Source organism: Saccostrea cucullata, unplaced genomic scaffold (assembly GCF_032062105.1).
Source record: "Saccostrea cucullata isolate Sc308-1 unplaced genomic scaffold, CSIRO_AGI_Scuc_v1 ctg426, whole genome shotgun sequence".
NCBI lineage: Eukaryota > Metazoa > Mollusca > Bivalvia > Ostreida > Ostreidae > Saccostrea > Saccostrea cuccullata.
Window position 1 is genome coordinate 372,202 of NW_026930434.1, and position 25,058 is coordinate 397,259.

General features: G+C 30.7%; 3 protein-coding genes across 6 annotated transcripts; 2 read left to right on the forward strand and 1 right to left on the reverse strand.

Moving 5' to 3' along the window:
- The first annotated feature begins 559 nt into the window (after positions 1–559).
- Positions 560–16,988, forward strand: LOC134228573 (myosin-IIIa-like). 2 transcript variants are annotated; one of them, XM_062710237.1, is made up of 30 exons: positions 560–758; positions 4,263–4,430; positions 5,667–5,732; positions 5,966–6,104; positions 6,282–6,373; positions 6,470–6,584; positions 6,664–6,811; positions 6,954–7,068; positions 7,184–7,301; positions 7,385–7,456; positions 7,539–7,680; positions 7,851–8,076; positions 8,252–8,416; positions 8,515–8,648; positions 8,832–8,948; positions 9,372–9,441; positions 9,588–9,643; positions 9,742–9,891; positions 10,095–10,206; positions 10,365–10,616; positions 11,204–11,364; positions 11,614–11,665; positions 12,638–12,798; positions 13,732–13,804; positions 14,197–14,355; positions 14,573–14,771; positions 15,046–15,152; positions 15,379–15,526; positions 15,645–15,731; positions 15,876–16,988. In XM_062710237.1, exons 2-30 carry the CDS (start codon positions 4,320–4,322, stop codon positions 16,028–16,030), a joined length of 3,702 nt encoding a protein of 1,233 aa, XP_062566221.1. In that variant the 5' UTR covers positions 560–758; positions 4,263–4,319; the 3' UTR covers positions 16,031–16,988. The 2 variants fall into 2 exon arrangements, with proteins under 2 accessions (XP_062566221.1, XP_062566222.1); XM_062710238.1 differs by having other exon boundaries at positions 4,294–4,430.
- A 253-nt stretch (positions 16,989–17,241) lies between these two features.
- Positions 17,242–19,450, reverse strand: LOC134228555 (uncharacterized). Of its 2 annotated transcripts, none has more exons than XM_062710208.1 (8): positions 19,356–19,450; positions 19,136–19,222; positions 18,966–19,007; positions 18,696–18,785; positions 18,500–18,571; positions 17,918–18,199; positions 17,679–17,780; positions 17,242–17,590 (listed from the first exon to the last, which is right to left on the reverse strand). In XM_062710208.1, the coding sequence occupies exons 1-8, from the start codon at positions 19,410–19,412 to the stop codon at positions 17,504–17,506; spliced, it is 819 nt and encodes a 272-aa protein (XP_062566192.1). In that variant the 5' UTR covers positions 19,413–19,450; the 3' UTR covers positions 17,242–17,503. The 2 variants fall into 2 exon arrangements, with proteins under 2 accessions (XP_062566192.1, XP_062566191.1); XM_062710207.1 differs by having other exon boundaries at positions 17,909–18,199.
- A 416-nt stretch (positions 19,451–19,866) lies between these two features.
- On the forward strand, positions 19,867–25,002 carry LOC134228574 (3-hydroxyisobutyryl-CoA hydrolase, mitochondrial-like). 2 transcript variants are annotated; one of them, XM_062710240.1, is made up of 12 exons: positions 19,867–19,906; positions 20,308–20,350; positions 20,717–20,753; positions 20,928–21,080; positions 21,320–21,404; positions 21,883–21,963; positions 22,311–22,363; positions 22,543–22,621; positions 22,880–23,112; positions 23,301–23,456; positions 23,713–23,851; positions 24,091–25,002. In XM_062710240.1, the coding sequence occupies exons 2-12, from the start codon at positions 20,337–20,339 to the stop codon at positions 24,207–24,209; spliced, it is 1,149 nt and encodes a 382-aa protein (XP_062566224.1). In that variant the 5' UTR covers positions 19,867–19,906; positions 20,308–20,336; the 3' UTR covers positions 24,210–25,002. The 2 variants fall into 2 exon arrangements, with proteins under 2 accessions (XP_062566224.1, XP_062566223.1); XM_062710239.1 differs by lacking the exon at positions 19,867–19,906 and adding an exon at positions 20,006–20,048.
- Positions 25,003–25,058: the final 56 nt, after the last annotated feature.

Here is a 25,058-nt window from a genome sequence, read left to right on the forward strand (position 1 = left end):
AAAGTTACCAAAATTATTATGACATCAAAAAACGTGAATTTTTGTATGTGCCTCTCGGATGAATCTTATTGTAAAGGGGGTGAAAAAACCAACAAATAAATTCAAGTAGGCAACATCGCGGCCCACTTCCTGAATTGCATTACAGTGTGTGTCCGTGGTATTAATTTAACAAAACCCCTCACGGTCCAGTTGCTACTCAGATTTGTTAAACGTCTGTGTGGGAAAATGTTTCGGGTATGCTAAGAGTAATCTTAGTATAATTTATACAGTTTGGTGTTATTGTTAGAAATGAAATAAAATGTGTTTTTGTCGAGGGAAAAATAAACACAAATTAAAAAAACAAAAACAAAAAAAAATTCTCAAATCTAAAAAAAAAAAAACTAGTCAAATTTCTAAAAGAACAAATGTGTCAAATTAGTTCCTATTTTGAATTTATAAAAAAGAAAATTACAGACGACAGCCCGTTCAAAGACAGTTTGTGTTCGAAGCCATAGCTAAGATATCAATACACAATACACCGTTCACTGGGCCACCAATCAACTGATAAGGTTATTGACAAATTGCACTGAAGTTTTTTGTCCCCTTGATGTACCCCACCAATACGGTGTAATATAACACTAAAACGTGATTTTACCGAAAATTACCGTGTTTACAACAAGGGGTACATATTATTGCAAAGAAAGAAAATGTGAGGGATAACACTGGAGGACAGCTGTACTGTGTAACATATGACCAAATGAATTTATTCTCATGTGAAGGTAAGTTTTATTTTTATTCAGTGGCTATCAGTAATATTGAGATATAGAATGTGCTAGCCAGGTCAGATGCTATTATAAAAGATAAAAGTATTGTGCCTACATCAAGGTATACCTACTTTCTAAAGCATTTTCTATGATTATTGATGCAATCGCTAAAAATATCATTAAACTACTACTAAATCGTGGTTAAGCTCTTTATCTTTTTTAAAAATTATCATTAACCATTATATGGTCAAATTGTATAATTATATATAATTGAAAAAAAAACATCGTTTAAGAATATTCTTTTAAGTATGTACGCAAATTGATAACTATAAACCTTAACATTGCAAAAACTTTGAACAGTTAATGCATGCAGCAGTTGTTAACAATAAGGTAGAAATCGATTAACACCAATGTTTATCCTTTCGATGCAACAGAATTTGCAATGGTACAGAAGTATGGGTATACCACACTATGCCTTTGAAAGACAAGACTTATTCACAATAAGTTCTTTATTTTTTTATTTGGTGACCAATTTAAGCAATACATTTAAAAGAACTCTTTGTAGATATAGCTAGGTACTTTCGTTTTTAAAAAAATATACATGTACTAAATACTAATGTGTTCGTCTACATAATTGAAAGAAATAAAAAAAAATCTATTTTCAAGAGGGACGCATTTTGCAGTTTAGAAAAGTCTAGAGTCAACATTAGGTTTCTTTTGAAATAAGGTTTTTGTAAGAGACAGAGCTACAAACCAATGTTTGAACTTTTTGCCATGCAGTGTGTGTATAAGCACTCCACGTCAATCTTCTTCTTAAATTCTGCAAGTCATGATTTGGGAACATCTTGAAACTTTTTCCACAAACGTTGTAAAACAGATTAGAATTAATGTAAACTTCTAGAGAATTTCAGATTTTACATTATTAAATGCCTCAGGTCTCTCATTATTTATTCTCAGTGAACTTTTCAAGGCTATAAATAGATATGCGAGACGTGAAGGGTATCTGTCTCTTCTATTGTTTGCACCTTTACCCGCATAAATTCCTGCTTTATGGGCAACAAAAGGCAACATTTCAGTGTTGTGAATTTTTGTGTCAATAGTTCTGAAGGGCACATTATAAGGGATTATTACATTTGAAGACATAACTATTTATATATTTTTCTGATCCCTGGAGTTTAGTAATACAATTTGTAAGGTGTTTTTTTTTCATAATATTTAGCTCTACTCAGTGTAGTGATGATTAAAATATATTATAGTGACATGCTTCTATTTATAAAACACAAAAGGAAATAAGTTGGAACACTATGAATAAATCTGACACTCGTTTCTTGCCAGAGGAATAGAATTGATTGTTTTCAAAGAGGTTCTTTCGGGGATACTGCTAGATAAAGCCAGCCATAAAAATGCGAGATATACGTTTGCCCTGTATAAATAGAATTTTTTTTAAATATGAAGATAACGAACAGTAAAAATGCTGAGAAATCAATCTAAACAAAACAAATCAGGAGCAGAGAAATTTACACAGGCCTCTTAAAATATCAGAGAGGGATCAGGCGCCATGATAAAGTAGACATCCCCTGTCGACCGGTCTCATCCGCCGTTATGTTCCTTCTCATGACGAAAAAGGGGAATATCCGTATAATTTAGTGTGTATTGAAATAAATGGAGATTGTAAAAAGTATTCAAACTCAAAAGTCATTTCAAACAATACAAATTAGGGGCAGAGCAAACATGGACCTCATAAAGATCAGAGGTGGGATCAGGTGCCATTGAGAAGTGAGCATTCACACCTGTCATGTTTTACAATAAGTGTGAAAAAAACCCATCAGTAAGTATTCATCTAAATGAAATTTTGTATGACAAGGTCATAGTGTCGAACATAAATCTGGCAAAATTATAACATTAAAGAAAAATGTTAATTTTCTCGTTTTATCAACTTGTTTGTCAAAAGCATGCCTGTTTTAGAAATTGTTCTTAAGTAGAGCATGCTCTTGCATATCTTATAATCTGGGAGACATAAACCCCATTTTAGGTGATAAAGGTGTATTGCTATACATAGAGGAATTGACGATAGAAAAGTTAGTCATAACGTTTATCATAAAGCTTTTTGTTAGATTACTATTATCGACTTTTTTTTAGTAAAATATCGAAATATGAAACAGATATATCAGTTTCTGCTAAACGCATCATTTGCAGTCTAGAAACCCACATTCTCTTATTCTCAATGAAACATACCATGTCATGAATAAGTTGAAAGGCAGAGAAATTGCAGTGACGTCTCCATTCTGTTTTCATTGACTACAATTATACTCCGTTCAAATTATTTCAGAGACATGCATTTCATTGCATTATGTGTAGAAATTATTGTAAATGTCCGTTTCGAGGTAAATAAAAGTAGCAACTGTCGCATTTTACTTCAAACTAGAGGTACTGTGAGCGATGAGCTCACTAAATGATACCCCCCGCCTCCCATATGTTTATAACTGGTGAAAAAGTCCATGTTTTCCTGTGGCCGGGAAACCCTAAATATGTGTCGGATCAAAAAGTAAAATAGGAGTTGCACAATGGCAATATGTAATAAAGATTCAGTGAAAGTTGCATCAAATTTCATTCAGTGGTATATTTAAAAACGTACAGACGGACGGAATTAACGTTTTGCAAATATTAAACAGGTTTTTAAAAATAGCAATGTTTTGCAAATGACATTGATACCTCATTCCTTTTCATGTAACTAAACTAAATGTTTTACTCATTTGCCGAAATTCTTTAATCTGCAACCCACATCAATGGATAATCTGTCTGTTTTTTTCTTTAAGGGTACCCGAAAAATGATTGAAATATTGCCGACTTAGCGTTTAACAATAATATTCAATCAGTCTACATGCATAAGGGTACACAGCTTGAAATAGATTTCTATTACTGGTATTTAAACGGTCCAATCATATTTTGTCTCATTTACATGGATTTGGATGTTTTAAAATTTATGAAAAGAATTTAAAAAGTACATGTAAATACACTCAGTGGAAAGCTTTATAACCGATCTCACCAGTCTTTTATGAGGGGTTTTGCTGTATTATTTGAAACATTAGACGACCTGCGGTAAACTATTCAGATATTCAAGGTCATACCGGCTCGTTTTGTAGGGTACTCTTCATCGCACCGAAGTATTAAAAAAAACAAACATTTAAAATCTTTTGATAACTACACTTAAATAATATTCTGTTTCAATTTCTTAAATAGAAGAGGCCTGATTGAGGGACAATATTAAATTTTTTATTTCGTAAATGTAACTATAACAATGCTATTATCATAAGTTTATCACTATTCTTTTGATTTGATTTTTCTATTTGTGACATGAATGTAGAAAATAATATGTTTATTGAATTATGTTTTGAAATTAATTATAATTACCATTATTTAATTTTTGCTATCATTTCTAATGTTTCCATTTAAACAACCATCTTTTTCTAAATTTGTTTTTGTTTGCACTTACTATTTAAGACGTTCTATTGCTTTCAGGAAGAAATATTCCTCATTTCTTCATCTTTAGCATAACAGACAACAAACAGGAACAAGATGTCGACTCCAGAGAAGATGTACGGTGACGATTTAGCGGTTCTCAGCGACCTAACGGAGGAAGCTCTGCTTCAGGAGCTCAAACGGCGATACGAAAGAAATGTCATTTATGTAAGAAATATGTCAATTGTAGATTTTTTAATGAGATATTTAGAAGGTATTGTTGATTTTTGTTAGTTATGTTTATAGGAACAAACATACTTGTGTTGCATAACAATCTGCATGTTTGAAATTAAAACAAATTACAAATAATAATAATAATAATAATAAAGAAACACACAATTACACCGTCAAAAATCAAATACAACCAACTGAAAAAGAATAAAATCAGTATTGTTTGTTTCGAAGGCTTTGCTTAAAATTATTTAGTATATACAGTGTACATAGAACACGTCTTGCATTTTATATTGCTGTCTTATATGTGATATATGATCAATCAAATGAAGCACACACACATCTGTGTACCCTATCTGAAGGAGGGAATTTAAAACGCTATATACTTAGTATTAAGTGCACTTTTCGATTATTCACTAGAACCTATATTTCGCTTTTATGAACTTCGTTGAAACCTACCTTTGGAAATCAATCTAAATGTAAGCATGCACTTATATTACATGTGTGTGCATAAAAGAATGAAATAAAATATTTCAGTACATCAAAAGACAAAGATTAAAAAAAATAAAATTATGGTTTTAAATAAATCATAAATTTGAATATCTTAAACCTTTCAAATAACAAGGTTTCTTCTTGTTTTAAAAATTACCTGCAATCTATAGTGTTGGAATCCAAATGATTCTTGACAAAAAGATAACATCTATATTGTGATATCATCAAAAATATTTCCACATGATTTTTACTTTTCAAAATGATAAGTGTGCGATAAAAAGTACAAAAGAACTAAGAAGTATACGAAATAAATTCTAAATAAATGACATATGTAAGAGGCTTAAAAAATGAAAAAAATATTTATAATCATTAATTTTTAATTATAATGCATTCGTTATTAAAAATTCACTTTAAAATGAATTGAAAAACCCACCTCTGATGTTTCCAGTTGCTTTGTTTCCCCAGTCCAGGATAATTTGTTTTTTTTTTACTAAATTTATGAGATTGTTCACTAATGTTCATTATCTTCAACCTTTAGGTTAAATGTCGAAATCCACGTAACATCAACTTATCTTTAGCAGCCTGTTTTGTTTTAATAATTGATTGTCCTAGGAGCATACAAGAAAATAAAAAGAAAAGGTTACATGCACATTATTTACATCAAAATATAGTTGGACTTCTTTAAAAATATATATCATATCATAAATCAAATTGTATCAATGTCATTGCTTTATATTTTAGACATATCTGGGAGACATTTTAGTGGCCATCAATCCCAACAGAATGATTCCCATTTATGGACAGGAGGTAATGCTGATTAATATGATATGTCGCTGTACATAGTTTTTCATATTTCTTACTTTTTTACTGTGTATATTTCTATTTGTATTTGATGCATCGCCATTAAGTGTTTTGATAATATATGAAACTTCTTTTTTGTAAATTACTAGTAATCTGATTATTTTAATGCTTTTCAAATGTATCTTAAAATTACATGTATCTGTCTGTTACAATACAAATCAACTCATTTTCATCAATAGGTCGGGATTAGATATTCTAAAGCAAAGCAACTCCAGGATTTACCTCCTCACATATATGCTATTGCCAGCAAATCTTACCGAAATTTGATATGGGGGAGGGTTAACCAGGCTATCCTCGTCAGCGGTGAATCAGGAGCAGGTATTACTACACCTACCGGTATATCTGTAAAAGAAGAAAATTATTTTAAAAATATTGAAGTCCAGTCGAGGAACAGCAGAAAATTTATGTATGTTATGATTTGGAATCCCCAACTCTACAGTAAAGCTTCGAGAACTAATAAATACTCATGAAAATGCTAGTTGTTCTCTTCTTCAGGTAAAACTGAAAGCACAAAAATGATATTAGCACAAATCGCTAGAATGTCAAAATCAGAAGAGCCTACTAAACTTGCAGAACAGATTGTTGAGGTAAAACTTATTTCTAATATTTTTTTTCAAAACAATTAATATAACAATATTATTAAATAATGATAATAATATCTATTTCTGGAAACTATTTAAAAGGTAAACCCGTTGCTGGAAGCATTTGGAAATGCTAAAACAACCATGAATGACAACTCCAGCAGATTTGGAAAGCTGATAGACGTTATGTTTAACAAGCATGGCAAAATAATTGGAGGTTTGCTATCTTACTGTTTTTCTTCATTTTCGTTTATGATAACGTAAATTTTAGTGAAATAAACTTCCTTTTTTTATAGCAAAGGTGACGGAGCACATGTTAGAGAAAAGTCGCGTGGTACACAGTGGTTTGGGAGAGAGATCATTCCATATATTCTACTACATGTTTGCCGGTCTGTCTGAGAATGAATTCAATCGTTACTATCTAACTCGCCCTGAACATTACAGGTACATGTTCTGTAAATTGTAATTTAAATCAACAGCGAAGAGTTGTACATTTTAATAAGAAAATCTAAACTGTATTGAAGTTACTAGTAATTTTGTCGAGTTAGGCTGATATTACACTTATGTCGATGTCTATTTTGATAAGGATAACGGATCCAGGACATGCACAGCCTGTCTTTATGTCCCAGACAGATTTTGACCATCATCGGAGTGGATTTGAGGAGTTAAAAGAAGCTTTGAATGACACAGGATTCTCACAGGTAGGAAAAACAAGCATTCTGCAATACTTTTGTGGTGTAAAGATATCAGCACATCACCATTCTAGTTGATTTCTGTAATCCTGATTGAAACTTCTATTTTACTTGTTTTTTTCAGATTGTAGACTTGATTTTTGCAATGATGGCAGGTATTCTTCATTTGAACAACATCGACTTTGCTGCAGATCCAGAACTTCAGCAGGTCATAATAGTTAATGAGGATGAAGTTGATTACAGTAAGTCTTAAACCAGCTCCTGATATTCAAACAAATGATATTGCATTTAGTTGTCAATTGAATTGTCAATATTTGCCTTTAAGGTAGCCGCTTACTCTCCCTTCAAGCAGAGGATTTAGCAACAGTTCTGCTGATGACAACCAGTTTTCAACGAGGTAAAATGAGAAATACAATTTGAATTCAAAACACATTCTGATTTATCAATAAAATTTGAAAACAAATCCCATACCCTTATAGGCGAAAGAATCATCAAGATGAAGTCTGTTTCCGAAGCTTCAGATGGTAGGGATGCTCTTTGCAAGGCCCTGTACAGTCGGCTTTTTAGTTGGATTGTTCAAAAGATTAATGATGCTCTCCACGCTGAAGAAAATGGTCAAAGGTAATTAATTTCATCAGAATATTAATGGCTAAGCATTTTTTAAATGAAAAAGCTAAATACATGGCATAAACCTTGGCATAAATGATATTTTCAAGCCATTGGCAAATTTCACAATCATATACCTTTATGAAAGATGTAATATGTGGAGATTAAATCCTTATTTTCTACAGGCCAGCAGATGCTGGGGTGATTAGTATTTTGGACATGGCTGGCTTTGAAAATTTCCAGTTGAACAGTTTTGAGCAGCTATGTATAAACAGTGCAAATGAACAGCTTCAGAGCTATTTTAACACGTATATATTCTCCTGGGAGCTACAAGAGTATCATTTGGAAGGCATTAAGCAACCAAAAATCAAGTTCACAAACAATAAGGAGATTCTTGGACTTTTCTTTGACGTGAGTTTCTACAGTCAGAAATAAGCAAATAACGACTACATATTGAGCAATTATAGATATTATTGTTAATGCTTTACAATTCTTTCTTTTACTTCAATATATTTTTTAAATAATCTTTTGATTTTTTTCTGATGACATGAGCAGTGAAAACATAAGATGCCTACAATTCTTACAGAGACCTGCTGGGGTGTTTGCTATACTTGAAGATGAATGTAGATTACACACATCATCTGAAATGTCATTCGTAGAAAAGATGAACCGAGAATTTGCAAAACGCGACGTCTATCAAAAATCCAAATCAAGTGATCCTATATTTACAATCACTCATTATGCAGGCCAGGTATTTTTACAGATTGGTCAATCATATGTTTTTTTCAAAGTCTAGTCGCTCGTGAAAATCTAAATTAACAAAATATAACCAACTCATTTGATTCAAAGGTTACTTACCACGCACGTGGATTCATTGAGAAAAACAGGGAAACACTGGGTGTAAATTTCTTAAGCCTGATGCAGAACAGTCATAATTGGTTAATAAACGATCTTTTTATTGATCGACCACAGAGAGAAACAAGGTAACATACATTCACGAATGAATTATTTCATCACTTCAATTATTCAAATACTTAATTATAAAAAAAGGTCCTCATCCTCAGAAGTTAGTGTATGCAACTTCGTTAAATTTTGTCCAAATTCAACAAAACTATATTTATGTCAACTAAACGATAAAAAAAACCCTATTGTTTATTTACAATCAGGGATATTGATAAACGGAACAGTGCGTGGACTGTTCCTGAATGGGGTAAACCAAACATGCCTACTCTAGGACCAGGGGAAACCCTCTCCAAACGAGCAGGAAAACGAATCAAACAAGGGTAAAAATTTGATTCAAACATACTTACTTAAACTGCTTTATTATTTTTGAATAAGACTTCTAATTATACTCACCCGTAAACGTACATATTTCAATCCAATCAAAATTACTATTGTGACCAAAGTCACTAATATGTACATGTATTATAAAGGAGAATCCGTAAGCAAGTTTTCATATATTAGGAATTATATATAAAAAGAGATTTAGGAAAATGTATATTTTAGATAGCTGAAGTAAAATAATCATACATTTTGTTTAGTTTTGTGAAAGATTTAAGTTTTAGAAAGAAAGATGTTTATACGATTGTGAGTCATGAACATTAGAATACAATTTTATTAATTCACAAAGACTATTTCAGTAATAAAAATTAGCAGAAAATAGTAACATTATCTTTATACTTACCTTTTCTTACTTCCGAATGAAGAATGAATAAAGATCGCCCTTTACCAGCTATTCCTTCTGTCTCCGGTGCCACAACTAGTGTTCATTTCAAGGTAAGCGAAATAAGCATTCTGTAGCTATTGATGATTTTTTATTATTTCATTTTATTATTTTCTAATTAATTTATGAAATTTTATTAAATCATTGTATTTTTCATTTTATATAAATATAAAATAAACAATATATTTGGCCTTTATAGAAATCTTTATCGTCCCTGATGGAGAACCTTGCGTCTTCTGAGCCTCAATTTATACGGTAAGTCCCAGTACTAAACCATATACAAAACATACAATGGTATCCAGTTCTCTTATATTAATATGCTGTGTATTAAAAATATTCTTTTTAACTTGTAGATGTATTAGGGCTAATTCTGAGAAGCAGTTTGGCTTCTTCGACTCCAAACTTGTTCATAAACAACTTCGCAATACAGGTGTGTTTGAGACAATAAGAATACGAAAACTTGGTTTCCCAACACGTTTACATATGCAGGACTTCATTAATAGGTAAGCATTTTGCAGGATTCATTAAAGGGTAATTGCAAGTAAAAAATCAACTTTCAATGCTCATATTAAATTCATAAGAGCTGCTACATGTTTAATTTCATTTTTCACAAGGTAAAATAGTTTTCCTGGCTGTTTTAACGAGCCATACAAAAGTTTTTTTTTCTAAAATCATTTCAAATATATCTTACTGCATTGCATTGTAGATATAAAGCAATAGCCTTCCCGGTGACTGAACCTGTTGAGACAAACGCAGCTAACTGTGATAGAATTCTAAGAAAAGCACAACTCTACGATTGTGAAATTGGGAAAACTAAAGTAAAGTCCAAACTTGAAATAGTCACGTTTGCATTGTTTAGATGGACTTATGAGCTTGTAAACTGTTCATTATTTCCATTTATATCACTGATTCTCATTTCATATCTAAACAATACTGCAGTAAAATTAAATAATTACAATATTTCCTTTGTATCTAGGTCTTCCTCAGATACTGGCATGTAGATCATCTTAACATGTATATGGAAAATTTTGTTTCAAATCTTCGTACCATACAATCAAGAATTCGAATGTTTATTGCCCGAAAACAGTTTATTGACATGATGCAATATATAACATATTGCAAAGATGAAGTGTTTAAAATAGGGAATATGGTGGCTACTTCTGGCGATCAGCTTTATCATATTATGATTTCCACGGATGATTTAGACAAGAACCACTATCGGAAGAGGGTAGGATTATTTTTTTTTGAAAAAAGGAATGATTTTATTACAAATGTATTATTAACATTATATGATAACAACAAAGGCAAGACTTGAATTACAGTAAATTGGTTGAAAATATTACTAAACTTCACCATTGCGTTATTTATCTAAAGGAAATCAAAGTTTGGATAAATTTAGATCAATATAGATTATAAAGTATGATTTGTAGAGACCTCTCACAGAAAATTTTACTTTCAAATATTTTTGAAGAGTATAATTTTTGTGATTTAAAAAAACAAAAAACAAAAAACAAAAAACAAAAAAAAAAAACGCATTGTCAGTCGTAAAATAAAAGAAATTTATTGCACGTATCAAATAAATATATCAATTTGGAAAAGTCATTGTATTTTTTGTTTAAAAAATTGGCTGCAACATAAATTTGTCTTGGGGAGACTATGCAAGCTAGCCAATTCCTCTCCAATTTCATCATATCTTTTGTTTTTTTGAAAGATTTATCTCTATAATATAAATAAATAATTCTACATTTTGTAATTATTGATGTTTATTGTGCTCAAAACTACTTGTGATATTCAAGCATGCTAATAATTAATTAGTTGGAAGAGGAAGAAAACAAAAGACGGAGACAGAGACAGTCACAGTTTGGAAGGAGAGGACTACCCAGACAACCACAGCAGGACCTCTATGACAGACCGGATTATTACACTATGGGGGAAAGTTATTACAACTATCATGGGCAGTCGGAATATCAACAAAGGTAGGACAAATTAATATTAAAATGTTATGAATAGGAAAAGCAAAATTCAAAAGCATAATTCAAAAAGTTTTTTTTCGCACAAAATAATTAAAATACATGTTTTAATTTTGTGAAACTGTCAAAATATTTTCTTTCATTTTTATAGAGAAGAGAAAGTTTGTATAGAGGATTTCTAATACATCTCTGTATAATTGTATAAACAGATGAAATTCAGCTCTGTTTCGTAACAGATGACGTTTATAATTTCAGCTTGCGATATGAGCCACAAGTTAGAAGACGCCCTTTATCCCATATAGCTGAGGTCAGTACAAGTTTTCAACGAGAATCTTCAAACCCTTGCTCTTCCTATTTGAAATACACTATATGAAATTTCAGAAATTATCAGTAAGAAAATATCCCTTGACATAAAGAAGGAGATAACCAGATGAAAATCAGAAAAGAAAAGTTTATAATCGTTTTGTATTGTTGGCATAAACACTGTTTATCGTTCTTTTTAAAATCAAGAAATAATATTTCACAATTATATTACGCGTATTTCAATGTGACAGATAGGGATCCAAAATCTTGATAGAAAGATATATTCAATTCCAGAAAAAAATCTGTACTTCCGTCGATAAAACGATGCAATACGATAAGAAGCCATTTTCAAAAAAAAAAAATTGACATAAGTTGAAGAGAAAACTTAACTACTAGCAATTTTTTTAATAAAGCTTTATTTGAACAGGAAACTAACGTGAACTTTTGTCAAACAAGGCTTTGTGCTTATACATCCTGTTATTATATCATGTGTCTCTGATCAGGTAAAATGTACACTGAAAATAAAAATTCTGCGGTAGTCAATTACTGGGGTATTGATTTCTAGTATAGAGTGTACAATACACAGTGTATATATAAGATTATCATTAGACCTCTTTGTGGAGACAGGTGACAGTTGTTGTCCTGTAATTATGGAGTACAAAATAGTCCAGGTTTGATACACTTCATTTGTTTATGATGTAAAATAATTGATACTTGTTAGGGCAAAAAAGAAATATTTGTTAATGGATTCTCATAGCTCAGAGAATATTATAAATACAGTATTACTTTAAAACAAATATATAAACTTTAAGAAAATGAAATATTTTGGTAGAAGAAGGAGTGTAATTGATTTAATTTTAGATATGTGTGATTAATGATTTTCTTATAATTTTTACAAGTAGTTTAGAACGTTTGATTACTTGACTCTTTTGGGAAATACTTTATATATGTTTTTGTCATTCTACAAATCTTGTAGGAATCCTTAAGTCATCTGTATAAGAAATGGCATAGCGTTGATCCCGATGCTTGGTGTAAAATCATTTACTTAGAAAGAGACAAAATAGTTCAGAAGTTTTATATCTTAGAGAGAGAGGTCACAATTGATGGCAGACCTGGGTCCGAATTTGATGGAGAACGGTAGGAAGTACACATTTATTACAGTTTAAATACTGTACTATACTAAATAATAAATAGTATAGGGACACCGACATTCAGGAATAAGAGTCCAATCTCCCTCTTCATTAAAAAAAAATGCATATATCATTTAACATTGTTCATTTCATAATATTATAAAAGGTAGAAATGTTTCTAAATAATTTGATTAAATTACAATGGTTATAAAAATCGTCTTTTTTAATCTAAATAATTTGATTAAATTACAATGGATATAAAAAATCGTCTTTTTAAATCTTTCATTCATACCTTTATAGTGCAGAATCTGTTTAAAGAACAAAGTTAAGCTACACAAGTGTCTTTCATATCACTAAGTATGCTGGAAAAGGCAAATTCAAATAAATTAAACAAGGAAATGGCATCCACCGTAGAATTTTCAAACGCGAATTAAAGATATCCTTGGATCATCAACTTGTTTGTCAGTAACATGCATCATTTTAGATATCATTTATACTAAGAACATGTTGTCTCGTACTAGTATTTGACGGTATCAGGAATGCCGGGGGTTGTGTTTTATGCCCTGTTTACAGATTTGAATTGTTTGTGGATTATTTAGATAAAAAACTGTTCGTTAAATACGGATCCTTCCTTAAGTCCAATCTGAAAAATGATAACATAAAAGACATCAAACAAAAACTTTTTAAAAAAATCTTTTTCGCTTTCTTTTTTTATTGAAAGCAGAAAAATTTAACTTAATCCTTAAGTTTAAATGTATGATTTCATAGTCTTGCTCTTTGTTATAATTACGGCTAAAAATCAAACAAACATTTTTTTTTCAATTAGATAATACTAGTTTAAATCATTAAATGAAAAATTTGATAGAATTTTTCTGCATACTGTTGTACCAGAAATTTAATTACAAATTATGAAATTTTAAAATCAATCATCCATTTTAAGAATAAGCCTGTCCTACATCCGTAATGTCGACCGAGATGACGAAACGGCTAGCATTTTGTCTTACGTCGGACAGGTAAGAGTCAGTTACCTTATACTTAATATTTAGTTTCTGACCTGACTGCTAGAAAGAGGTCTTTGATATTGATCTAGGATATTTCTTGATGATCACAGACTAAAATTAGAAAAAAGAAAGAATATAAAATGTATCTTTGCTTAAATTATATTCTATCAGATACTACTAAGCTTTAATACCATGTTCAGAATTGAAACAACTCATAAAAAGATATCTTCCGCAATTAATCTTTTTTCTTCTATTTTCTGTAGGATATTGACATTCCCTTTATCATAATTATGAATTTATCTCTATTTTTTTTCTTCTTAAAAATGCTTATCATTACAGACCTCACAATTATTGCATTAAGGAATTAAGTTTAATTAAAAAAGATGACACGATGTTCGTTTTAGGGGGTCAAACTCCGAAAGGATATGGACGGTAGTATAACGGCCACACGTCTCGGCAAAAACCCGGTTATTGTTAGGGATCATGACAACCCCGCGGAACACTGTTTCTCCCTAGAAGTCCTGAACCACGAGGGGAGACTACCACTCCATGTTCCGGTCAAGGTACACAAAATAATATCAATTGATGTATTTTTAAAATAATACAATGTCATTGCATAAATTATTACATACTACAGATAAAAATTTTTAAAAAAAATTGATGAGTCTTAATTTGATGTTAAAATAAATGAATTCATTTCATACCTAGTGACCTTCATTAGAATTACTATTGTAGCATTGTTGTATTTTGTTCATCCTACCTTTTTGTTTATTTTTACAGATATTTGACATGGAAGAATTTAAATGTCAAATGGGAATCCAAATACAGCTAAATGACAGGAATCCAGATGAAAGAGTTCTGCGTTATCAAAGTGTCACGTGTTTAAGTTTGGTCAAGGACGAGAAAGAGGCGGGAGAAACGCCATGTTGGCTGCTTATTATAAATCTGTGTGCTCTGAGGGCCATTAATGACAACACTGGTCAGTGATATGAGGGTTTCCTTTCCGAAAACATATATAATCTAAAATGGTAGAACAGAGTAAAATGAAAAAAAAATTCTAAGGCTCCGAATGGGAAATATGATAAGGAGTTCAAATATAATCAATTTTAATACAACACATTTCCCTAAAAAGGATATTTGACATAAACTACTAAAAATGTAATGTAGAAATTAGTTTACGAATAAATCTCTTTGTACATTTATAAACCATGCAGTGGCAATTTTATATTTATCGTATAAAATTATATTCATAGTTAGAACTCACGTAGAACAAAGGCTGGTTGAATTGGCAAACAGAACTGAAGAAGAGCAGGAACTAGAATTAGAGAAGCAAGAAAAGAACACAGAACTGGCTGCAAGGGTAAATAAAGCGAAAAAATTCTTAGGAACCTAAATTGTATGAATTGAAATATTTTTTTATTGCCCTTTAAAATGATTTTAATTTCACAGAATGGAGCCTCTGAAAAAAACCCATAAAAAATTGGAATACTGAATAATGATGCTATAGTCATTAAAAATAGTTTTGATGGTGGCATCAACTATTTGAACAGAATTGAGTTTAACGATGAAATCGTTTCTAATTTTAGAACAGACAGAGACAGTGGTCCAAATTGAACCCCAGACAAGGAATACAGAGTTCTGAAGCACCGTTAAGGAAAACTAAAATAGATCTTCTGAAAAGAGGAAAAACTGTTGGTGGAAATCTTAGTTACAGCTGGGAAATTGACGCTCAAAGTAGAAAAAATTTCTTTGTTTTATTTATTAGTCTTTGAATTTTAATATTTTAACTTTTTCAATGATATGAATTGTTTGAGAAAAAATGTAATTTTTTGTGCTGTTATTTTTTTATTAGATTCCCAAAAACATAGGATAAATTTAGAAGATGTGCATCAACGTTATGAGGAACCCGGGTCTCAGATAGGGGGTTTACAAGGTTCTAGTAAGTAATATATTAGATGAATAAAGTACACAGTAGAATACAAGTATATTCTTATGTGAATACAGTTCACACGGGAATAACCCGATGTTAATGATAAAATTAAGTGTTATACAATCTAATTTAATTGTATGCTGATTTCGTCAGGAATGGGCCCCGGAAGTGTTCTCAGCAGTATAATGTACCCAGGCTCCGGAAGTTCTGTCAGGAGAGATTGGGCAAAGGTCAAGGTCGCAATAAAACAAGAAAGAAGGCTGGATGAAGAACAGCTGGAAGAACTGGCTGAAGAAGAGGAATTATAACGACTCATGTCATTGGAATCTGTCTTCCAGTTAGACTTAAGGACTTTAATAGATGAAAATTTGTTAACCAATGGTTTGTAAATGAACTTGGCTATAATGTTATGACAAGCTATATTCTCACCTGATTTCCTATTTGCAGAAGTATTTAAGAATATACAATATGATATGGGTAAATTGATATGACATAATATATTACTAAAATTTCAAATAGTTCAAATATAATTAAAGCCTACATTAGATTTTAAAAAGATTTGTATTAGTATGCAGTGATGTCTCACAGAAGTATAATAATCAAAAGAGAGGAATTATAATATTTTATCATCACATTATAGAATGATTGTAGGATAATTTACCAGGAAGACTTTATAATCGTCCGAGGTTAACTTTTGACCTCGTCCTATGAATACTAGTATTTATAACGTAATTTTAATTTTATCATTTTTGCTATAAGTGTAGTAGAAATAACACATCGTCATAATATTTTGACAGTAATACCAAGTTACATATCATTACACTATTTTCTGTGTAGAAATGTAGATACACGGTTTCTCTGTCAATTCGTGTTGTTTACATGCATGTAGTGGCATAGACCATAACGAGTTGCAATTGGGAGTTCGTTGTAGTTTCTTTCTGATTGTATACAATCATACATCTTTCTTTGGAATGAAGGAAGGTGTGTTTACATTAAAAAAAACTATTAACCTTTCATTTCATGCATTATGTATGTTTTACCAGTAAGTATTATGTCTCAGATGGCCTTATATTTTTGTTCATGTCTTGCCACGAAGAAAGAATTCCATTATTGTCTAGAGCAAAACCCAATAAAGATTCTTGTGATATTACACAATAGGAATCTTTAATTCAATGAACCAGTCAACAAATATCAAATTGCAAATAAAACTTCATGTATACAAGTATATCTTACACATTTTGAAAAGAATGTCACGTGTATATTGTCTTAAATGAGATCTGTTGCAATAAATTTAATTTTAAAATAAATGTTTTTTTATATATAATAACCACCAAAATGAAAGATATACAGTGTACAATACACAAATTATCAAATTAATATCTATTTTTGAATCAAAAAGTGCAGAAAATATTTTGATAGAGGAGAAATTGTTGTTAAACAATTGTTGTTCTTATTTGAAAAAAAAGCCCTTGTTATCTAAATTATTAATTTGTCTTGGGTGATTCGATAGCATGGAGACGCTGCTTCATATCAACAAAGGAAAACAGAAAATTGTATCAATAACAGAACTATGGTGAATTGTCATTACTATACATTTTATTTAAACAAAAATTATAGCTCTCTCGGTCTTACATCATGCTTTCACGTTATTTTAAATGCTAATTAAGTTCTTGCTTTCCAACAATACATTGAAGCCTTGTAAAAACTGGAAAATGCTAAAAATTCATGTAACTCCACTTCATTCATTAAAGCTCACTGAAGCCATTTTTTTCTAAATCTTTCTATCGTTGTCGAACTCCGAAAAAACTGAGAACCATCCCTTTCATGTTACATGTAAAACTCTTCTTCTGTTGCTCTGGCTTATCTGTCTGTAAAGAAAACAAAGATACTTATGTATCTATTGCATATGGGCAATACTCATCAAAAACCTTATTGAAAAAAGAATATATGGAGTACCTTCTTGGATGGCATCAAGGGTGCTTTTGAAGCAGATTTTTTCTCTGTCTTTGTCCTTTTCTGCTTATGTGCATCTCTTTGAACAGCACGATTTCTCGGCCCCTATAAAAGACAGATAATAAAATTATTATTCCTAGACTTTTTTCTAATCACCTTGATACCAATTTTTGTTGTAATTTATCGGATTAAACAATTCCTTATGATTCTGATTTAAAACAACAAATACCCACTACGTGTACCTGAGCAGGAGATGCCTTTGCCTCTTTGAAGGTGTCGACTTGGAAGAAAAACAATTTCCGTGGGACAAAACAATCATCGTCCTCGCTATCCTCGAGTTCTTTCTCTATCCGGAGTAGTTTGTCCATTGTTATGTTCCAGTCCCTATCGCGCCTCAATAACTCGGGTCTCTGGCTTGTGACACACCATGAAAAATCCACCTTCCGATCTCGCGAGATAGTCTTATTTCCATCCAGAAATTGTAGGAAATCTTGGTATGATTCGTTCCTCTCTCTTGAGGCATTCTGGTTGTAATGAAATTTATACATTTATTTTTAGGTGTTATTAAAATTTCATGGTATAACAGAAGCAAACCACATTTGTCATTGTAAATTCAAACAGCGCCATTTATATACATGTAAGAGAAAGAGTAGAAGTATTTAGGTGGTATTATATATTCGTTATACAGAAAGACAACATGGATTTAGTGGACATTGAATTACCTGGATATATAACATAAAGACAGATTATATTTACATGTATATTCATAGCTTTGTTATAAAAAAAAAGTGATAATGAATTATACAAATGAATTTACAACATACCAGTAACTGGTCATGAACCCTGCCCATTAGATTCCTTTTCCTTTCGATCATGCCAGCTTCAAATTCTCTAGTCTGAAAATATACATGTATATATATATATAAAATGAATGAAATTCAAATTTGTTTCTTCTCCAACTGTTTTTAAATTAAACATTTAAAAAAAATTTTAATTAAAATATAAATAAACTTAAATTACCCATGTCACAGTGTCGGGGAAATGTCTGTCCCTTGAGATTTTTCTCCCAGAACCCCTCCGTGTGATTTTTGTGAGGTATTTCGAGTGACTCTTTAAACAGAAGTAATTTTTAAATACAAAATATGTTCAATACGCAAAGAACGCATAATTGTTGTCAAATTGATGGTTGTCATAAAGTGTGAATACAATAAAGTACGTTAAAAGAAAATAATTTAAAAAAAAAAATAATTATATATAATCTAAAAATAATAAATAAGTAAATAGCTATACCTCACAAGTCTTTAGTCGATTTTTTGCCTTCTTGTTTCCTTTCTACAATAACAAAACAAATATATGAATCGTATATATATCAAATCAATACACCATGTCTTTAAATTTTGCAAATGAGATTGTTTAGGAAAACTTATGTGAAATGCATTATAAATAAAGATGATATATACCTTTGGTGTTGAATTTTCAGCAACAGGATCAATGCCATATTGTCGACAGAATGAATGGTAATACTCATCACACAATGCAGGAAACACCTAAAAAGTTATAAAACAACTCTCATTTAAGATTTGTACATGGTCAAAAATTACCGCCAAACTTTATAATTTAATGTTAGTTAGTTTTTTTTAATATTCAAAGTTGAAATTAAAGATGATTATTTCTAGTTACCTTATCGTCCTCTTCTTTTTTGACTTTGTCAGAATAGGAATTACGACAAGTTGCCATTTCTTCCTTCGTTCAAGTTTACTGTTCTAATTTAACATTAATCTGAAATTTAAAAAAAAAAACTGATATAATGTGTCAATCCTTTGAATGCTATATATTTAATTTTAAGAAACTATTTTTATTTTTAATCTTGAAAAAGTGTGTAAAATAAATGCTTACCTTCGAGGACCATAATCCGTAACCTATGCTACGAGTAACAATCGAAAACAATTTATTCGAATAACTTCATTACAAGAAAAATTATTTTTTTTTGTCAAAGCCTTTAAGGAACCTATATGTGAACAAAATAAAGTATGAAGTGAAGAGTGCAAAAATTCTCTTAAAACGCTATAAATAATTAATGGCACTGATACCCATGCGGAAGTTTGACGTAACAATTGAATAACATATCGGAATTTTCTTTTCTGTTGAATCCGTCTTAGGTTTTGTCATTTACACAATCTTTATACAAATTAAACCTCCACTTTCGAAAGAGTTCCTCGCCCTTCAGACAGGTAGAAAATTGGCATAAATATTTGCATGCTTATCTATTTAGTACATACTCTGTGACATCTACCTATGGGTAGCTCTTCTTATAAAATATGTTTTCATATGTTCCGTAAAATGTAAAAATGGAAAGTCAGCCAAGAGAAAACTGTAAGAACGACATGACATTGTATGACCATAATCATGATAATGATTGTACTGTTGAGTGTTGTACAGTTGTAGAGTCCCGTTAGCTGATAAGTCTTTTGACAAGTTTGTCAAGTGCAAAGCGTAAACTATTAAATTGTAGATGATATGTGATTTTCATAAAAATATATTTAAATGAATGAAGCTTTGCATATGAAACAATAATTATTTTAACTATTTTGTCTATTTTTATTCTTAGTTAATTTACCATGTTAACTTTTAGGTTCAAGAAGTAAAATTTCGAACGGAGATATGCTGATCAGAAGGTACATATTTCTTGTAACTTAAGTCTTTTAGTAAAAAAAAAAGTGGAAAGTTAATTGTTTTCATTTTAAACTCGTTTAAGTTAAAAATAATTCAAACAATACTGTAAAATCACATATTTTTGTTGGGTCAGTTTTTCATGGTTTGGGAAAAAACTCTTGGTTCGTGAGAATTTAAATTCATGGATGAAGAATTGTTGAGTAGTTAAGTATGTAACATTTTACATTTCATGATGGACATGAATTCGTTGGTCTCTTCATACCTCGAAAATAACAAAAATTAAACCCCCACGAAAATTTGTGATTTCTCAGTATATACATGTATCTGCTGATAATTTCTTACTAATGTAAATCTATTTTATTGTCTAGAAGTCTTCAGAGGTTGTCTGTTGTATTCCATCATGTTGTAAGTACAGATCATCTATTTATTTACATTTGTTTATACACAGTGTTTCAATAATAATATTATTTTCATAATATATATACAATGTATACTGATTTGCAAATATATACGGCATGATATTTATGCAAAAGTACTATTTTAAAATAGTTATTCATTTTCTAATTTTTTTCTCTATAGAAAATGACAACTGCATACAACTTCAGTACATCTACACCAGATGATGTTATAGCCGAGATGATTGACACTAAAGGAGTCATCACTCTAAACAGACCCAAAGTTCTTAATTCGCTGAACCTCTCAATGATCAGAAAAATATTTCCAAAATTAACAGTAAGCTTATATTTTATCCAGATATTATATTAAGAAAATAAATGAATTAAGATTTAGAGAAACTTTTAATTTTGGTATTACTTTTTAGGTAGAGTGGGATTTCAAGATTGACCTATAAACAAATTATGTTTGATGTTTGTTGAATTTGATTCTTTTGAAATTATCTTTGTATAAATTGATACTCTGTCAATAGATATTTCAAACATGTACACACATGACAGAGTAGTATTTATTTTAAGGAATGGGAGAATGACCCACATACAACCATGGTGATTATCAAAGGATCTGGTGATAAAGCTTTTTGTGCTGGAGGGGACATTAGAGGTAAACAGAGAAGCAGTGTGTTTAAAGTAATCATGCTGCTCACTTGAATTCTTTTAACAAGATTGAACTTGGGAATGCAATACTTTTTACAAACTGGATTTCAGTGGTTCTTCAAGTCAAAAATTAGAAAATTGGACCAGATATATAAAGTTTTTAGTGTTTGAAATAAGTCTGCACCGAAAAGTCAGAGACACAAATTTTGCCGTGGTAGAATAAATTTGTTTGTATCAAGGCCTACATGTGAAGCTGGATATTTATTATTTAAATTTGCAGTAATTTCAAACTTACATCAATAATTTTTTTTTTCAAATTTACCGGATCTTTTAACTATCACAGGCTTTTTTAATTTCCACTAAAATGTCCGATTATAAAATGTCAACTAAAACATCCTTTTTATACTGTCAATCTGCTGTTAAATGTCCAACACCACATTGTCTGATTGATGTTCTTATAATCAAGTAGACTTTTTGTTTTGTAGCTGTCACAGAGGCTGGGAAAGTTGGAGACAGATTGGCCCAAGATTTTTTCCGAGAAGAATATATACTGAATAACAAAATAGGTCAGTAAAAATATATTTCTTTACATCTTTACAATTGTAATAAATTATTACAAGTGTATATATTAAATATGCAGATAATGGGAAATCCACATTTTAAAACATTCATTTTCATTTCAAGATTGAGGGAATTTAGTCACAAAAATCATTAGTTATTAAAAAGTGAAATAATGCTCTTGGTTGCTTACCAATTTCCAGTTGTATGCAAAGGATTGATAATATCTTTGTTTATAGTGCTTGTATCTAATTTATTAAATTATAAAGAAAGAGAGGATTGTTTTTAATATACAGTGAAGAAACTCGGTATGCAGAATTTGTAATACAAGTATACACCCATTTCATTTGTACAGGCACATATGAGATTCCATATATAGCATTGATTGATGGTATAACAATGGGAGGGGTAAGTAAAGCTTGGAGAAAAAAACCTACTCATTAACTCAACTAACAGAACTTGATAGATGAAATGAGCACAGTGGATTTTTGTTAAATTTGAAAGAATTTTTCATGCTATTGAAACATAATTGTAATTTTATTATTGTATTAGGTTTATTAAGCTATTATGGTTCTGGTTTTTGACAGGGTGTAGGATTATCTGTACATGGAATGTTCAGGGTGGCCACAGAAAAGACTGTATTTGCGATGCCAGAAACAGCAATAGGTAAAGAGAAATAAAGTTCATGTACAATACATGTATATGATTTTTTTAAATATCATTTCCTTACAATTTTTTAATCAATTCAACGTAAGTTGACACACCATCATTATGTCTTAATTATCAAATATCTTGTGTTGAATCTTGATATGTTGACAATATTCAGAATGGCTATTAAAATATTTGCAGAGAAATATTTGATTATTAACATAGTGAAATTAAAAACAGCACAATGTATTCCACTTCTACATGTTCTTCCTCCAGGATTGTTTCCTGATGTCGGTGGAGGTTATTTCTTACCACGACTGGGTGGAAAGCTAGGAGTTTATCTTGCTCTTAGTGGATTCAGATTAAAGGGCAGAGATGTCCTCAAGGCTGGAGTTGCCACCCATTTTGTACAGTCTAGTAAAATACCAGAACTAGAGAGTGCCTTATTAGGATTAGATAATGCACGTGCACATGATATAGGTGAAGTCCTAGAGAATTTTCAAAATATGGTGAGTACCTATACCATTTTCCACTTTTACAATTTTATTCACATAGAAAAATGAAGAACATGCAAATGCAGAGCAGGTGATTATCCTAAAAATTGATTATTGTATGCATCTGTTAACTAAATAAGAACAGATTAGTTTTTTGTGATAAAAATAAATACAACATAATTGAATATTCTAAACCCTTTCAGAGCACAGACATACCAGATACTGATTTTATCTTAGAACCTCACATGGAGGAGATAGACAAACTCTTTGATGGTGACACTGTAGAACAGATTGTGGAAAACCTGAAGAAGGAGGGGTCAGAATGGGCCAAGAAACAGCTCCACACACTCAGCAAAATGGTAAACAGTGTGGAATTGTATACTGCTGAAACAATTTAATATGTTTTATTTTATTTTCATGATTAATCAATATAAAAAAAAAAGACCCCTCAAAAAAACTGGTGTTTCAAGATGAAGGATTTGACATACTCTTCAATAATGTTGATGTTGTAAATTAATGAATATGTTACGGATAAGCATGGAATCCATAAAAATTAAACCTATATGGATATTCAATAATAAATATTGAGTTATTTGTTTTGATGTATTATTACAGTCTCCCACATCTATGAAGATAACACTAAGGCAGATTCTGGAGGCAGAGACAATGACCTTACAAGACGTTCTAGTCATGGAGTATCGCCTCAGTCAGCGTTGTGTGGAGGATCATGATTTCTATGAGGGGGTTAGAGCTGGTAAGGCTTAAAATTTTGACTTATCTTTCTCTATTATATTTGTTATGCTTCTTATATATCTCTTATTGTTTTGTTTCAATTATGCTTTGCTGAAAACTGCACAAGAAGTGCAGGCTTGTTTTTAAGGAAAGAATTTATATTCAAAATTAAAAGTACATTTGTTTATATTACTTATTACAAATAACTGTATATGTCTAAAGGAAAATATCCTAATCTATAATCTGTTTCTTGTATTTCAGTTTTAGTAGATAAAGACCAGAGTCCAAAATGGAATCCCCCAACATTAGAAAAAGTGACCCCCCAAAAAGTAGACTGGTACTTCTCCCCATTACCATCAGAGAGGGAACTAAAGCTATAAATATAATCCATTTAGTATTACCCATGCTTAACTCAGGTCTTACTGTATAAAAATCAATTTTTACAAAGTGCCACAGATTTTTACCCCTTGGCATTATTTATAAGATACTGGTGAGAGTACATATGTACTGACTTGATTTTATTGATGATTTTGCTTTGGTTGTTTTGTCCTATTATTGTTACAGTCATCACAGTGTTAATAATCAAATTGTGATGATTTGCTTTTACAATTAACATTTGATTCACATTTACATTATTACAGGCTTCAGTTTGTGATTATTTGTGTTACTTGTACATCTTCATTGAAAGGCTTCAATAAGGAAAAAGCAAAGTATTGAGATACAATAATAATTGTAATAACAATGTTAACTTTGTGTAGATGAAAATTAGGTTTGTTTTCTCCATTACAACTGAATTTCGGGCAATTGTGTCTGGACAATCTTCTGTTTAAAGATGAACTTTTGTTTTCTTTTCACTTTCTTTCACAAGCTTTTAATATACCACCGTTAATCCAGACTTCTTTCTCATATTATATAATTAAATTAAGAATATTTCATATTAGGTTTTACATGATATGTGACATATTGGGTTGAATGAATCTGCTCAAATCATCATTATTTCATATACCAATATTTGTCATGGTGGAATCTGATTTGAGCCTGCATGGTAACAAGTTTTTGTTTAAGGTTTAAATATTGAGAATATACAAATATTGAATTGATTGAATGATTGAACATGTATGTTCCCTTGAAGATGTCAGATTGATTAAAAAATAAATCATGAATAAAATGTGACTTCACCTTTAAATTCATTAGATTTATAATGTATAGTTGTACATGTATCAGAAATA